This window comes from Cinclus cinclus, chromosome 1 (genome assembly GCF_963662255.1).
Source record: "Cinclus cinclus chromosome 1, bCinCin1.1, whole genome shotgun sequence".
Classification (NCBI taxonomy): domain Eukaryota; kingdom Metazoa; phylum Chordata; class Aves; order Passeriformes; family Cinclidae; genus Cinclus; species Cinclus cinclus.
The window spans coordinates 4,347,302-4,363,771 of record NC_085046.1 but is presented as its reverse complement, the minus strand read 5'-3'; the positions used below and the strand labels follow the sequence as shown (position 1 = coordinate 4,363,771).

General features: G+C 42.9%; 1 protein-coding gene across 2 annotated transcripts in view; it reads right to left on the bottom strand.

Moving 5' to 3' along the window:
* Positions 1 to 16,470, bottom strand: part of OXSR1 (oxidative stress responsive kinase 1) — an 84,833-nt gene that overhangs the window by 33,168 nt on the left and 35,195 nt on the right. For both annotated transcript variants that reach the window (XM_062493552.1, XM_062493563.1), the window contains exon 4: positions 12,412 to 12,553. In XM_062493552.1, the coding sequence (XP_062349536.1) occupies positions 12,412 to 12,553 (142 nt within the window). The remainder of the gene's footprint in view (positions 1 to 12,411; positions 12,554 to 16,470) is intronic.

The window sequence follows — 16,470 nt, the reverse complement described above, 5'->3', positions numbered from 1 at the left end:
CAGCAAGTGGCTACACTACCCCCCTTAGCATCCATTGGTAACGGAGACAAATCCAATATAATTGGTGCTGTTGAGCTAATTGCCATGAGAGACACAAACCTGACTGAACCTTGCATTCCCACAAACTGCTCATAGTCCATAACAAGGAGTAATGGAAAAGCTCCCTGCCAATATTCAGGTAGAAGATGCCTTTGAGATCCAGCCCCAGGAGCACACAGAGCCACAAGAGTGCAGCACCAAAATCTGCTGTGTCCTAGGTAAGGAGCTGGCTCACACAGTGTAAAATGTGCTTGGCACAGGCACAGTCACCCCCAGGAATCCCTCTGTGCACACCAGACTAATTCAGAGGGAACACAGGGCCTTCAGGAAACTCTCCAAGCCTACTGGAAATGTTTACCCACAGCTGATTCTCCTGTGACAGGCCAGGATGCACGAGGCCCTGCCAATTTCAGGTTATGGGGAACAGAATAGCATGCACGAGGTTGCCTGTTGAAGTTATTAATTCTCTTACTGAAGTAAGAGTAATTTCCTCTTCCATCTGTACTCCAAGGCAGCCCAGGATGCTGGAGCATTTCCCCAGTAAGCTGGGCCATGCAGTATTGTGCAGCCTTTCCAAACTTCCCCTCTGGCAGAACTGCACGTGTGGCTCACCAAGCCCCCACAACAGACCACACTCAGCCATGAAGGAAGTGCCAGGGAAAACTTTAAGCAAAACCAAGGATGATGTCTCAACTATCACACACTTCACAATCCAAAACAACTCAGGCAAGTTCCACTGGCGTAGCAACAGCAGCCAGAAACCAGCACGCATTCCCCATCACCAACGCATCCCACCACAGCAGAGCAAGCTGGACAGGCTTGGAATGCAAGAAGTAGCAAAACAAGCACTCAGATTGAATCCCATAGAAAAAAAATGAGCCAAAAAACTCCAGACCCTTAACCCCAGCAAATCAAGAGGCTCATGTTCTTTTCAGCTTCAGTTTGGATTAATTAAAATTTACTCTTTTCTCATTGGAAACAAAAGTCAGCAAATATGACACTTAAAGCTGTATCAAGAAATTAAAACTAGTCATGGCCACAATATGAAATCCAGGAGGCCAAAACATCTGCTGCCAAATATCTGAGTCAAACTACAGAACTAAATCACCACTTCATGTGGCACCTCCTCACAAAACCAGCCCTCTGCAAGGACTGTCACTCATCCCAGCCTGGCCCACTGCACCCCAGAGCAGCAAAACTGATGGGGCAGCAAGATGTTTGGGGAGTCACTGTTTCCACTGAGGAGTCAGTGTTCCATAAAAAGCAATTTCCAGCTTTCCCATTCCCCACCTCAGTGTAACAGCACTGTGACAGCATCAGCTGAACACAGAGCAGCCTTAACACTACATGGGCACAAACCCCTTTCTTTCAGCATTTACTGGTGCAATAGCAGCATCTTTGAGGCAGGTTCTCCTCTAAAATCATATTTTAAATTAAGTGCATTTGAAGCAGTGGGGCAGGGGAAAGACTATCTGTGATTTCCTGTTTATTTTCATCAGAAGATGCTTATAAACTTGTGAGCTAAATAGTGAGAAGTTGGTTACTGCGGGATATAGTATTGCCAAGTGTAACAATTTGAAAGCACTTCCCATTAATGTGGTAATGGCCATATCCTGGGCTGATACACTGGGAATAAATGGTGTGCCTCTGCCATAATTGCTATAGTGGAAACAGGAAGCAGCTTTAGCATAAACAATAATTATATCACATTTCAAATAAAGTTACAGAAGGCTGGAGTAAACTTTCTTGTCAATAGCTTAATAGATAGTACAGCAGTTCCGGACACTCTTGCTCCACCACTGTCATCTTCTCTTCCAAAGCCTTCAAGAACTTTTCCACAAAATAACGACTACTTCTTTATTTATCTTGTACTTCACAACCAGAGTGGGAAGAGCGGTTTGGATTTGATCCAGTGCAGAGCTGGATTCTCCACATCAGCCTTGTAAGGTTTCACAGCAGGGTAGAAACCCTTCATCTGCATTCCAAACTGGTTTAGCTTCCCAGTTTGACCACACAAGAGTTACATCACATGAATGCCTCCAGGTTGGGGCTGGGCCCTAAGGCACAAGGTGCTGTATGACCCAATCTCATCCCAAGGACAAAATTACAGCCAAACTCCAGCTACAGGAGAATTGGGAGCATAGGAAAGCAATGAGATGATGCTCCCCAGTTTTAAGTACCATGTTCCCACATTCTCCACAATTGATTTTTTTCAGTGGGGCACGGAAAAACTACATGAACTGAATCCTGGTAGCTTGTTCCCACTATAAAGAGTCCTTAAAATCCTGCTAAATGATCAAATCCACCCCCATCTGTGGCCCTCAACCCTTGGACCCACCCCACAGTGGTTGTTACTGCCACTGCAACCACAATAGAAGGGACCTGAGCAGAGAATGTCACCCCAGCAGCTCTGCAGCCCAGAAGTGAGAAGAAAACTGTCACAGGAGAGGGGAAACAGATAAGCCCTGTTTACTCTGCCTCTGCTTTCAACCTGCTGGCATGTGCCTTTGGAACACAAAGCTGGCTGTAAGCACAGCCATGAGTCATTTGCCCATTAGATGCAATTTACATCAATGCAACAATAAATTTTCATGGACTGAACTCTGTAGTGCATAATTTGGCATGAGGATGGAGTGGTAGGTCCTGCCAAGTTTCATTTAAAAAAAGACAAAGTACAAGATGCAATAATTACTATTTTCTTTTAAAGGTAATGAATAACTCAATATTTATGCTGAATGCAACCAATTGCTGGAGTTGACATTGTTACAAGTAACTTGTAAAATACTTCCAGGACAGTATCTTTACATACAGTTAAATATGAGGCAATCTGTGACATTTTACACCAAATGAGTGCTATTGTCCCTCTACCATCAAACATTGCTCTCCCTTCAGTAACATGCTGTTACCTGTGTCACCTCTTCCCTTTGCCTTATAAGACAAGATATAAAAAGCTGGTGACAGGCAAGAGCTTCACCGTTTAGAGCTGCAAAATGCAAACTAGGCTTGGAGCATGCAGGCAGATCAGTATTTTTACCCCCTCAAACGTCAGCACATTCAGTACAACATAAGAGAAGGCATTCGAGGCAATTGTATCCAAAGTGCTACATGTTAGCATGTCCCTGCTCAGAAAAGCTTTGTGCACTAACATTTTCATGCCACAATGTTGAACCTCAAGTCCCAAACTCTCAGGTGAGGTGCAATTCCTGCCTGTTACTGCGCTCTACTGAGCCGCAGAGCCAGACTCTGAAACATCTCCCAGAGCTTGAAAGTTTTCCAATGGCAGAGAGCTGGCAGAGCAGCTTCCATTACTCCCTGCTGAGCCCAGCATAAGAGGAGAGAAGAGATGGCCAAGTGCACAGCTTGCTTCGTCCCTGCTCATCCACAGCCCTCTCAGCACGTCCTCGTGGCCACTGGCAGCAGGGCCCAGCAGCAGCAGCCAGGCTGCCACAAATTGCAGCGGGGGAGCAGCCCAGTGACACGCTTTATTGCCCAGGATCAGGGAAGCACAGCAACTGCTGCTTCCCTCTTCTCTGAGCTGCTCTGTCAGCTGCTGGGCTGTGGTAAAAGACCACAGCCTCTACACAGGAGAGAAGCTGAGACAGCAGCACAAGGCAACTCATTAACTCCAAGACTCAAAATGGTAGAAGCATTTTTGAAGCTACACCTTCATGGGGGCTACATAGGTGGGAATAATTAAAGGCTTTGGAATTACTGAGAAAGTTAGATGAATAATCCAATGTTACCAGAAATTTAAAAAGTCTTTTGTTTTGTTCTTTTTAAGCAGTCTTTGAAAGGTAGAAGTGACTGACTGGCTTTGCAAACAGAGCCACGTAAAGACAAAGCCCACTAGAAAGGACTGTCAGCTTCCACCACAGAGAGCTTTAAGAGGACAGCAAGTACTTGTTTTCTCCCTGCCCCACCCATTAGATCCAGGCAGATCACTCTGAGTGCAGTGAAGACCTCTTGGGAAGAGATAATTCCATCCTGTCGCCTGGCATAGGCAAAGAGAAACCCCAGTAAGGGCTGCATGAGAAATTAATCTCCCATTGCACTTCACTGTAAAAACAAAATATCTTTCAGAGGCTCCACAATGCACTTACTAGGTACAACTCCTCTCGATTTCCCACCCGCCAGTGCTGCAGAAGTGGACTGCTGCTTTAAGTAGAGGGTTGGGGGCCCAAAAAACCATGACTCAAACTTGATTTCTTTTAGGTCAAGTCACTCTGGCAGCTCAGACAAGGGACAACTCAAAGGAAGCTGCAGGAGATTTGCCTGAAATTCACTGTCATCTTGGTTATCTGAATAGCTCTAGGGGCTGGGAAGATGCTGAGGCTGTACAAAAAGAGTTGCAGACCTTGGGCTAACTCGGTGCAAGCCTCTATTACGAAGTGAGACAGGCAGCAGTGTGCCACATCCCTCAGTGTGTCCCTGTCTGTCACACAGACACCATTATCGCAGCGCCTGCAATTTTCCTTTATCTCAGCAAATTACATCCAGCTTACACTTCTCATTCCTGTGCCAACTTTGTCTCTGATGGTTTGGTGCTCTCAATTCCTGCTCTTCCCACGTGGTTCAAGCCTAATAGAGGATTAAAGGAGATGCAGTACAAGGGCAGATCCTGCCTGCCTGGACTCCACCTCCATCCATGGCCAAGCCTCCAGCCCAGCAGCACTGCTCAAGTAACCTCAACTGCACATTAATGAGGGGCAAGTTGCTTCAGCTAAACCCAAGCCCTTAAGAAACAGTTTTCAGACACATCAGCTCCTTCAGACAGAAAATAGTGCTACAAGCACTGGACCTAGGCCTGCCTTCCAACATGGAGATAATCTAACCATACCAATATTCACAGCCCCACTTTTCCCTTCTGCAAATGAAGCCTTTGCTTCACACATTCACTGCAAAGCACATCACTACTTTAGCATCAGCTCAGGCCAAGGAGCATTTGCCAAACAGCCCACACTTCTGACAACCTTCAGCAGTTACTGCAAGAGAAAATCCCCATTTCCAACTTCATACAGCACTTTAAAGTTTCCCCCGTTCTGTCAGAACTTCAGGTTTTTTTTTTCTTGTATAAGGAAAGGACTGTCCAGCAGGCTTTAAAAATCAAGCTTTCATACATCAACCATGAGCTAAAAATGTAAGGATTTCTTCCACAAATTCAACTATTCAGCCTGTCCATTTCCTGATCCTGCTTTCTAAGGACTGTAGTGGGGACAAGGCACAAAGACCCTTTAACAGCTGCTGCATGAAAAGCAACAGAGTGAACTGTGGAGTCACAAGGTCTCTTCCTATCCCCCAGAGGCTTATATTTTTGGGACACCCCGCCTTAGTCAAGATACAATGTGGTCTTATTTCAGTATTTCATGTCAAATTCTTTCATGTGGAAGGAGGTGGGTTTGCTTCACGTGGCAGCACCAAGTGACACCATCATGCTGCAGTAACTCCTGCATGTCAGACTATGTTCTTAGCACACTCAAATTTTACCAAGTGTACATCACCCTAGTTTGAGTACAAGCTGCATCAGGTAGCAGAAGGAACAGGAATGACAGCGATTCACACATCTCCCTTCCATGATGGAAAGATGAAAGGTCATTCTGGCAAATACAGAACCCATTTGGATCAAACTAGGCCACAAAAAAAAATGACAAATGGGAGCTCAAAAAGGTCTCCATTTCCCAAAGGCAATAAGCACTGTATTCTGGAGGAGCTGTAAGTATCTATGCACACAAGGCCCAAGGTATTCCCCATGCAGCCAAGAGCTGTCCCTATCTACAAAGCCACCCACAGCTCCTGCTCAGCCATGTATGCAACGTGACAGAGGAAGAGAAAAATCAAGACAGACAGGGCTCACAAGAAACCCATCACAAAGACTTCCTTCTCCAAAATCTGTAAGGTAACAGTTTTAAACATGACCAGCATAGGAAGAAAGATCTCTATTCCATCCAGCTACTCCCATAAAATGCAGAGAGCAGTAATAAAATCAAGTATTTGCACAATGGAAACAAGTCCTCTCTGCATTTCCAGTCTCACTTGGTGATGCTTTCCAGGCCACCATGAAGGGATAGATTTCTCTGTGGCAGTTTTGTTTGTTGTCCTAATGTGTGTGGATTATCTCACTTTTGTTTTTGAAAGTATTAACTTTACTTTTTAACATCAAGGCAAGATACATTTCAATTTAATAAATAGAAAAAATTATTTCTAATGCAGCCTTGCAAAATTTTCAAGTGTGTTTAATGTGTAACCACACAAATTTAGCAAGTGGCCCTTTTCTCCTGTTTTAGCATAAGACATGAACGAAAATATTGCAGTAGTCCGAATAAAGGCTTAAAGCACCTCTACATATGCAGCTTTTAGGACCTACGAAGGCCAGAAATTCTGGTGCACCAAAACAGGGGACAATATCCAAAGCTGTCTTTCTGGAGTGTTATATCATGTATCCTTGCAGTAGAACAGACAAAAAAGACAACTTCAACAATTACTTCGCTGCTAGAGATGCTGCAAGAGCCTACCTTGGGTGACCTAGTCTCAGCAATCTACACCAGATAAAGGCAGTGACCTGAGAAAGATGTCACAAACAGTGCTGTACACCTGTGAACGGCACTCTGTGCTCAGAGTAAGAGTCTGTTACATTTTCACTTGATACATTTAGTGCTGCAGACAGTGAATGATTATTCCCCCCAGAAACACAAATTCAAACACTCCTGACAATTTGAGAATTGCTGGAAACCACCATTATTTGAGTGTACAACTCAGTCATGGATCACTGACCAAAACCTGTCATCGCTGCTGAACCTTTAGATAACACAACCTCTGTTTTCCCACTCTTCATATTTTTCCTGCTTCTCATCTCCACGTAGCAAAGCAGAGAGGAAAAACCCAAAACCTCCTCTCCCTTTTATAAAAGGCCAGAATAGCTCTACCAAACAGTTGGGTTTTCCTTGGGACTAAACCAAAGGTATTTGGAGTAACTGCAGGACACTCAGTGACAAAGTTCAGAGGTAGCTGCTGGGTGGGAGGGAAATGACAGGGGGGCAAAACCCCTGATTGCAGGAGCCACAGCTTAAGGCACCACCCTGGAACCCACCTGCACCCTTGCACTGTAGGGAGCTCCCAAGAGTTGAGGCATTACCTGGAGCCATTGCAGGGCCCCCAGCACCTCTGATTTCAGCAGCAATGATATTTACCATCTGAGGTAAAAATCCCAGGATTTTAGATCACAGAGCAAAGACTGTCTTTATACACTTTGAGGAAAAATCTGTCTCCTCCAGGAGTTATTGTTTCTGGCTGTCTACAGATTTGGTATTTACATCTGGTTTGTATTATCTCTCTTCAACCTCTGGGAATTTTCTTGTTCTTAAACAATGAATTTCTGGATGCAGTGGAAGAAACAGCCACCAGGAAAATGTGCTGGTTTGCCAAACCACCACAATACACCCCAGTCCGACTGTAGAGAGGGTGGGGGATCCAGTGGTCCTTGGGCCTTTGACACTGCAGAGCAAGGTGTTTATTTGGGGAACAAATCACCCAATACAGTCAAGAGCAGCCTCTTGTCCTTCCTACTAAGACATACAAGAATAACATTTCTATTCTTCTGGCTTCTGAATTGTTTCAAACTAAAGCTCTAGAATTTCTATTAACTGCCATCCCTAAACGTTATTTCTACCTGTACCATACTATAAGAGACTAAACTACACCTCGCTGAAAAAAAAAAATTGCACTTCCCACAGCTAAGCAATAGCCAACTTTCAAATTACTGATGTCCTGACTTAAAATCAAACTGGCAATTGGATGTGGAAAGGCTCCATTTCTAATCATTCCCTACCAAAATTCACTTCCAAAACACACTCCCAAAACAAGATCACAGCACTGTAGAGAAAAGGGCTTGAACTTCTCCCACAGTATTCTTACAGAAACATGAAAGTACAGTATTTCAGAGCATACTGGAATCCAGTTTAACCACAATACCTGCCAGCATGGCTATCAATGCATTAATCAGCTACATGAAAATTAAGCTTGAATCCTGTAGGACAGCCAAGTTCTCCCAAAATATATCCATCAGCTCCTTAAATCAAAACCTTGCTACTGGAGGTGAGCTCCTGCAAAATCCCACATGCAAGTACCCATTTTTCAGAAGTTATTTACTCTTAGTACAGGTAAAGAAGCAAAGAATTAAACTTTGATTCCCTGTCAAAACCATCCTAAGGTTAAAGGAAGTGAATCTATCTGGCATAAAAGCACAGCAAGAATACAGTTTCTAGGGTCTCTTCAAAGCCACATTCAAACAGCTGCCCCAGCACCCTGCGGCCCTGGTTCTGATTTTGAAAAGACACCAAACCCCCCCCCCAAACATTCTGTATGGCAGCACATACTCAGCATATGAAACACATTGCTGCTCCTCTCACCCTGGAAGAAGCCAAGCAGCAAACAAATAGCTGGATCGCTGCCATACCAATAGTTCAGGTGCATGCAACTCTAAACCTCTTCCCAGGCTTTTTTTTTGTTTTTACAAAAAAACAGGACAGTACCACATTTATTGTGCCGCAATAAGAGAATCTGGTTATATTTGAGCAGTGTATTATTTCACCTGGACTAACTAAAATATTCAGTTACACAACAGCTAATCATGAACAGAAGATAAGCTCAGAGATAAAAATAGGGAGAAAGACAGAGAGACCTTGTAACAGTTAATCAGCATGATTCATCTGTCAGTCTGCCATACGTAGCACCACCTGAAAAAGAAAGCCTTGAAGTTCCCTTCAATAAAACTTTTCAAGCAATAAAACCTCTAGGGTTGGTTTTGCTTTAGTTTTATTTCTAAGTCATTCATCAAACTCCTGCTAATCCCCAAATACACAGAGGAATCAGAATCCAAATGGGGAAGAGGTACAACATACCCTGAGTGTCACCCAGCCCAGATTAGCCTGGCAGCAAACCCTCACAGCATGTCAGTCTTACTTGACTTCCATAAAGAAATATGCCCAAGCAGATTCCTGCAGGACAGCTTCATCCTAGGGCTTCCGAGCCTGGCCCTCTGTCCCCAGTGCTCTGGCTGCTGCCCAGGTACTTAACTCACTTCACATGAGCCGGATCACTGGGATTTCAAATCCTCAGTGGGATCACCGTGCTATGCAGGAAACCACAACAGGGACAAGCTGCAGCTGTCACGGGAGAGGTGGACAGGGACAGGACAGTGAAGGCAGGGAGCTCCCGACTCCCTGATAAGGCAGGTGATTTTGGAGGAAGATGGGCACCATTTGTAATCAATTGTTACTGTGGTATAGAGCATTCATAAAAAAAAACCCAGCTTATTTTGTCTTCTCCTTTGTCTTTGTCATAAGGCCTCAGACACTTCCCATCAGCCCTTGCAGGATTAAAGCAAAAAAAAAAAAAAACCAAAAAAAACATCACTTCGGGCAATGTGGAAGATTGCAGCATTTATTCCTGAACAATGGTGTCTATTAAAGTCTCAGACTCACTCTGGCTGTTAATTAGGAAAGTAAACCAAAAAAATTATAATTTAAGGCTTGACTAGATATTTGGCTGTCTAATCTCCTCTAGAGAATACTGTCAAACTCCTCTCCTGTCCAAAGCAGAGATTTACACTTCCACACCAAGCCAGCTCCCCAGACCTTAACTGAAAGTGGCATTAAATTCAAGGCGGGTGTAGGCAGAGCAAGATTCAGCAGCAGCAAAATTTCATTAAACCAGTTTTTCACGTGTTAACTTAATATACCCATTTAAGATGATGCATAATTCAGAAGTATTGAGCAGCTCCACTGACAGAAATATGTTCTCTGATCTCACCAGTGATTTACAGCCCTGCTTCCAGTCTACAGCGCCCACAAAATCACATTTAGGACCCAATATTCATCCTTTGGGCTGTGCCACTGGCCTGGCTGTCCAACTCCACATGTGCTAATTACAGTCATTCACTCATACTGCATCTCTAATTTTATCAAGTTATTTTTCCCAAGGCGTAACATGAGCAGAGTTTGGATATTTGGCGTAACCAGCTGAACACTTTTTCTGCCGGATGGCTGCTTGCTTTGTGCTGGCTGTTCCAGGTCTTAACTAAAGCCCTTCAGTTTTGACCCTTCACAGTTCATCTTGCTCTGGCCTGAAGTTCACCCTAAGTACAGCTGTTCCACACTACAGACAATATTTGCAGTTCAGCCATCACTTGATGTGCTTTCGTTTAGAGCCAGATACTTTAAGCCAACTCTGGGGACCAAAGTTCAGTTATTTTAAACACTTCCTCTCAGAGCATCTCAGGCACGGCTGCAAGACTTCCACCTGCCTTTCCCCATCAGGCACGGCCAATATTATGACCTCTAGCATTAAGCAAAATTGGAAAACCATATAGATAATCCCACAGATGAGGAAAGGTCCCAGCTGCACTACAACTTCAAACTGTGTTTCTCTCAGCAGCACACACACATCTGGATAAAATGGAACACAGCATGATGAACTCCATTAAGGAAACACATTCCATCCCTTAAAGGCATGTCAGCTTGCCTTTTGCCAACAGCCAGAACAGCTCTGCATTACAGGTAGGAAACCACACAACTTTGTTTCTATATCCCACTTCTCCAAATTTCCCAAAGTGCTGTGCTCAGCACAATGAGATAATACAAACCCTTTCCTATGATAAGATATTACACAATTGTTGGAGCAGCCCCAAAATAAAGGGATGAAACATGCAAAGGGGGTGATGCACAACCACAACCTTAGGTTGCAGCAGTGACACAGCTCTGATTTCTTTGCTGAAGCATGGGCAAATTGCTTCAATAAGCAGGATGAGAGTGGTCACAGCAGGTCGGATCCAGTTGACTTCCAAATGACTCAGTATGAATCATTTTCTTCAGACCAGCAGTCTGAATTTTGTGAACGTGGTATTTTTGCTGAGTGCAGTAAAAAAAGCCCCACACCACACACATTTACACTCTCTCTAATCTTTACCACATTTACTAGTTTTGCTTTTCCACTCCAGCCAGCCAAATGGAGAACCACCTCTCCAATACATAAATTATGCAGTATCTTGTGAGAAACTGAGATTTAACAGGTTTCTGCTGCTTTAACATACACATTCCAATTTCACTAAACCAGAAGATAACTAAATCAGCCAAGCAAACCAACTGCAGGTCACAGGTGAACACAGTTCTGTCAATTACTTATGGCAAAGTGAAAAGTTACCATGCAATTGGCAAGCAAGTTGATTTATTACTTCACTCTAAATTCTCAGAGCTGCCTCAAGTCTTATCTCAAAAAAGAAAGTTAATCAACAAGCAACCAGCTATGAAATCAAAACATCTCCAATGAAGACAGTGATTCTTGTTAAATCAGAATTTTAGTTGAGACTGGAAACTGAAATTTGAGACTTCTTTCAGAGAGAAGAATTCCACCTGAATTATTTCCAACTGTTTCTTTCCTTTTAATCCAAAATAACCTACAAAAGCCAGTTTGATTGAAACTATGAATACTTCTTGTATTTTCTAATTAAAATAACATCTCAGCAAAAAAAAATTACCTCTTCTTGTGCAGCTATAAGAGGACAGAGACTTACTCCAGCACAGCAGCAGCAATGCTTATAATGGCATTGTACCAGAAGGGAGCCAAGCTCACAAAACTCCCAAGAAAGAAGAGGCTGTTCCAGCAGCAGTCTGTGGCTGGGATTGTGTATATTACCCACAAGCAGCATATCCTATTTTCAGCACATATTTAAGATTGCAAACTTCAGTCTTTTTAACACAGAACAGACCAATTTAGCATCTTCTCCTACTGAACTACACCACACCTTGACACCAGGAAAGAGGAAAAGGTGATTTAAAAACACATCCTAAACAAGACAGCAGTACAGGAACTCACAAATTTCAGTGAACTGTCAAATCACAGGCCATTAGTTAATTGGGTTCTGCCTACAGAAGTTCTTCCATTATTTTCCTTTTTTTTAAATGAAATTACTCAGATTCAAATGTAGATCTTGCAGTTAACCAAAAAAAAAAAAAAAAAAAATCAGAGCTGGAAAGACTTTTTATTAAATTGCTCAACTCTGCCTATGCAGTACTCTTGGTAATTTGTAACTCTGCAAGAAACAAAACCAGTGGAAGTTTTCCAGCTTTCCATCAACTACACTTTGCAGCTGAACGTTAACATTCAGAAAAACATTCCCCACATTGGAAATTTCAACACCCCAAAAGTTACCCAAAATTAGGCCTAGTCATTGAATATAGACATAGTATAGAGAACACAAAAATTTGAATTCTGCATTTTAGTTAAGTTCTCACCTTACTTTCCTCTCTGTGCCCTCAGCAAGTTATGGGATGAGACTGTCCTCTGTTTCAATAACATAACAAAGCAAGAAAAACAAAATACCTGTGGATTTGCCCATTTTTATGCAGGTAGTCCAGTCCCTCCAGCACTTCCTTAAGGATTGTGGCTATACAGGCTTCATCCAGGACACCAGTCTTGTGTTCTCCTTTGGCCACAATGTGCTTGATAATATCCAAAACAGAGCCTACAGAAGAGTTAAACACCTTAATTTAAACATGAAGAACTGATTCAGTGAAATGTAATTTATCACTGTTTAATACACAAGTACAAGAAATTCACTGGTGGTGGTCAGGATCAGAGAAGTTGAAGCTTTTGCTACAGGAAAGCAGAGGCAACAATGCACCCCTGGGGGCAGAGATTCAAGGTGGGTTGTAGAACCCCTGTGAACACAAGCAACTGAAGTTATTTGAACAAGACAAAATGTAACATGTACACACACAGGACTCCTGGAAGGCTTTTAAGTAGAGACTGATGCTACAGCTGGCTTAGTGCTGAGTACTGGAGATGCTGAAAGGGAGAAATGGAAAAAGCAAGGGGCTGCCAGGACCCAAACTGAAGGCAACAAGCTTGATAAAATTAGGCACTCCTTTTCAGCTCCCACAAATTCTGTGCAGAGGAATAACAGGAAAAATCTCATCTGTCAAGGGCTGGTACAACCCTAACAAGGGAAAAAGTGGAAATCATTGAACAGAGAACAAATGAAGCTGAATTCTGACAGTAAGTCCCTTCCTCACTGTGTACAAATCTGGATTGGCTTAGATCCTTCCCTAGAAGCATGTTTAGTCTCTCCCCCAAGCATGGTGTGAATTACATCATCTTCCATGACAAACCAGGCTTTAGAGAGCAAACCACTTCTTCAAACTGCACCCAGGAATAAACGGAACCAGTGACTCGCACCAGGCCTCTTGTGCAAGGCCCTGCTTTTCATAGACACGGGGTACTGCCCTTCTTGTATTTGCATCTGGACTGAAGATGCTTCTCAGAACTTTTTATTGCTCCAGCATGGAATGGCTAAGTCTCTTTTCCAAAGCCTGTGCCATTTAGCCCCTTCAAACTTGGGTTTCTATGGTTTAATGACTGGATAGGGACTAGTAGGGTTTTTACAGCTACAGGCACAAAGCAATGTCAGCAGTACTGGGAAGTTCTTAAAGAATGAGAAAAGCAGGCACAACTGGAAAGCACAAATTGAAGCTTTGCTTGTCTTGAACAGGAAACTTGCAAGGAAAGAACAATCCAGTACTAACTCAGCTAGTTTAGAAAAACTGAGGTCAGTTTTAGAAAAGTTTAGAGAAGTTCATTCTTCCTAACTCAATCAAAAAAGAGAGAATTATTTTTGTATCTGAAGAACAGAAACTCTCATTAGTTTGGTCCATGAGAGAATTAGAAGTTTTACCTTTTAAATTCCTGAAGCAAATGAAAAAAAAAAAAAAAAGGAGGTTTTTAATTGGATTTTCTTCTCACCCTTGAGGTTCAGGTAGACAAAAAACCCCTTCTGTTTAACAAGTATTTTATTACCTATCCCAATCGAATTTTCAGGCCAGAACAATCATGCAGATCAGTTTTCACTTGGAATATTTTCCTTTTGGACTCTCCTAGGAAAGCAGAGGCTGCAAGGTTTGAATACAAACACCATGTGGAAAGGCTCATTTTGTACAATTCCAACTGCACAGGAAACAATTACATGGGTGCACAGTGTCCCTTGGATTGTGAAAATGAGTAGATACTGAGCTCATCTAAAAGCTTGCTGCAGCCAGCAGAGCCACTGTTTCTCACTTTCCATCTCCTCTGACCCACTGGCACCAGCTTCACCTGGACACTAAGATATCCAGTAAATCCAGTGGAAATACATTGAGGGATAAATTGGTTGCCCTGAATGGCAACTTCAGCTTCCTCTTACCAAAAAGATCTTTAGAAAGTTAAAGATATTTGCAGAGGACACAACCCTAACCCAGAAGACTAGCACAAGTAGGAAAAAGACCCTAGAGGGAAATGAAAAAAATATAGAAAAGTAGTTATACAACATCATCCCAACATTTCATGCAAGAATACTCAGTGTTCAGCCTTCCTTTACCCCACCCAAGCAGAGAAACACCCTCATGTTTGGTGAATTTTGACATAGGTCTTGACTAAAGGTTTCACTCAGACAACTCAGGTTGTTTCGATATACTTTGGACTTCTTGCATCAGAGCAAGAGTATCTTTACTGAAGAAAGCTGTGATTTCAGATGTTGGAGATGAAGCCTGTCACTGAAATTTCACCTTTCTGTTCTGAGAAAAGGATCTTCTGCTGTGTGTCATGAGGACTTACCTGGCCTTCAGCCTGTCATGTTTTCGTATTTAAAGAATACATGTTTACTAACTTTAAGGCTTCTTATTCTGGACAAAAATCTCTGTGACAGCAAAAAAACCCACCATAAAAGCCCTTCCACATCTACTGTTCAGGTTTTTCCTCTGAAATGTGCCTTAAGTTGGAGAACAAACTGTCACTTGTTTTGGAAGTCCAGTGAAAATATGTGGTTCTTCACGTACTCGCTTTGTCCTCTTTCCACCCACGACTCCATTAGCAGACTTTGCTCACAAACATTTCCCTTCTCCTGCAAAGGGCTCAGAGAACATGAAGAGGCAGATCATATGGTGCTCAAATTTATTTGGTCAGAAAACCCTCTATTTAGCCAAATTAGAGGTTGCATTTAACCCTGAAAGGGGGGTGGAGGGTAGACAGACAAGAGGGCATGCACAGAGCCAGCCCTGGTTCTGAAAAGGCTGATTCACACCCAGACTAGATCTGCTCCCAGTCCTGCCTGACACTTTTTAAGCACATTTATTTTAAAACCACTTGCACATTGAGATGTTCATAGAATTGGGGAAATTTGCCAGTCCTCTACAGAAAGGAGAGCAGCAAAAACACATCAGACAATGCCCACTGCAGGAAACAGCACAAAGGCAACCCAAGAGTCAACTTTCTGCTGGAGAAAGTCTTCTTAGTATCATCTCCCTTTGTCTGCTCAGGATTTGGCCACTGTTACCACAGCACCATGAAGCTATTATTTTTCCAACTCACAAACCAGTAAGTTTGGGAGTTGGTTCTGACTCACAATTCTATTGCAGCTTCATTAAGCACAGCACCAGGGAATACAAAAAACAAAGCCAAGCTGCATTTCCCAGCACTGCTCCATACAGTGTTCCAGCAGTCTGGCTCAGGAAGCCTGGCATGGAGCAAGAGAATAACCAAATCCCCAAGCAGAAACCCAAAGCCAAGGTAGGAGCTACTTCAAAAGGAAAAGTCGTGGCAATTTCACTGTCAAGGAAAACACCTGCTTACAAGGCCAGGATTGGATTGCAACATTAGGTTGATAAATTCAATGCAAAGTTGATCCCAGGGGTCTCAGTTACATGTGTGACACATTCACTAGGGTAAGATCTCCACTGCCTCAGGATCCACACAAATCTCCACAACTCCATTATACTGAACCAAGAGATCATAGAACCAGAATCTAAAGGGAAAAATCATTGTTTTGCATAGTGGCCTGTTCCCAATCCAGCAATACAATAACTGCTAAAATTAACTGGAAACTAATTCAGCTGCACTGGAACCAGGGCCTAAACCACACCAGAGGATGTGCTTAAACTGACCACGCTGCTGGGAAACACCAGCATGACTGCAGAGACTGCCAGCTTCAAACCAGTTTAGAAGTAACTGGGGAAGAGAGAGCACATCCAAACACAACTGGATCTCTGCTTAAATGCAGATTCACTCTGGATTTGGGCTCCATGTGCAAACTGCTCAATCTCACTGGAAGACAGAACCTAGTGATCCAAGGATGAGGTTCACACTGGAAACAAGGCACCCTACTCTAAATTAACAGTTATAAGGTTTTCAAGGATAACACAAATCCACCACGTCTCCAGAAAAGAAAAAAAATATCTTTGACTCCTCCCTAAAGTAAAATCTGTATTTTAGATACTGCTATGAAGCACTCTGGTGTGTATTATTCATGGCATTAGGCTTGATTACAACACTTCCCTCATGACTTTTCTCATTAAAAACTCATAAGTAGCGAGGACAGACTCACAGTACAGGAAGGTGAACCTTAAGTCAGAG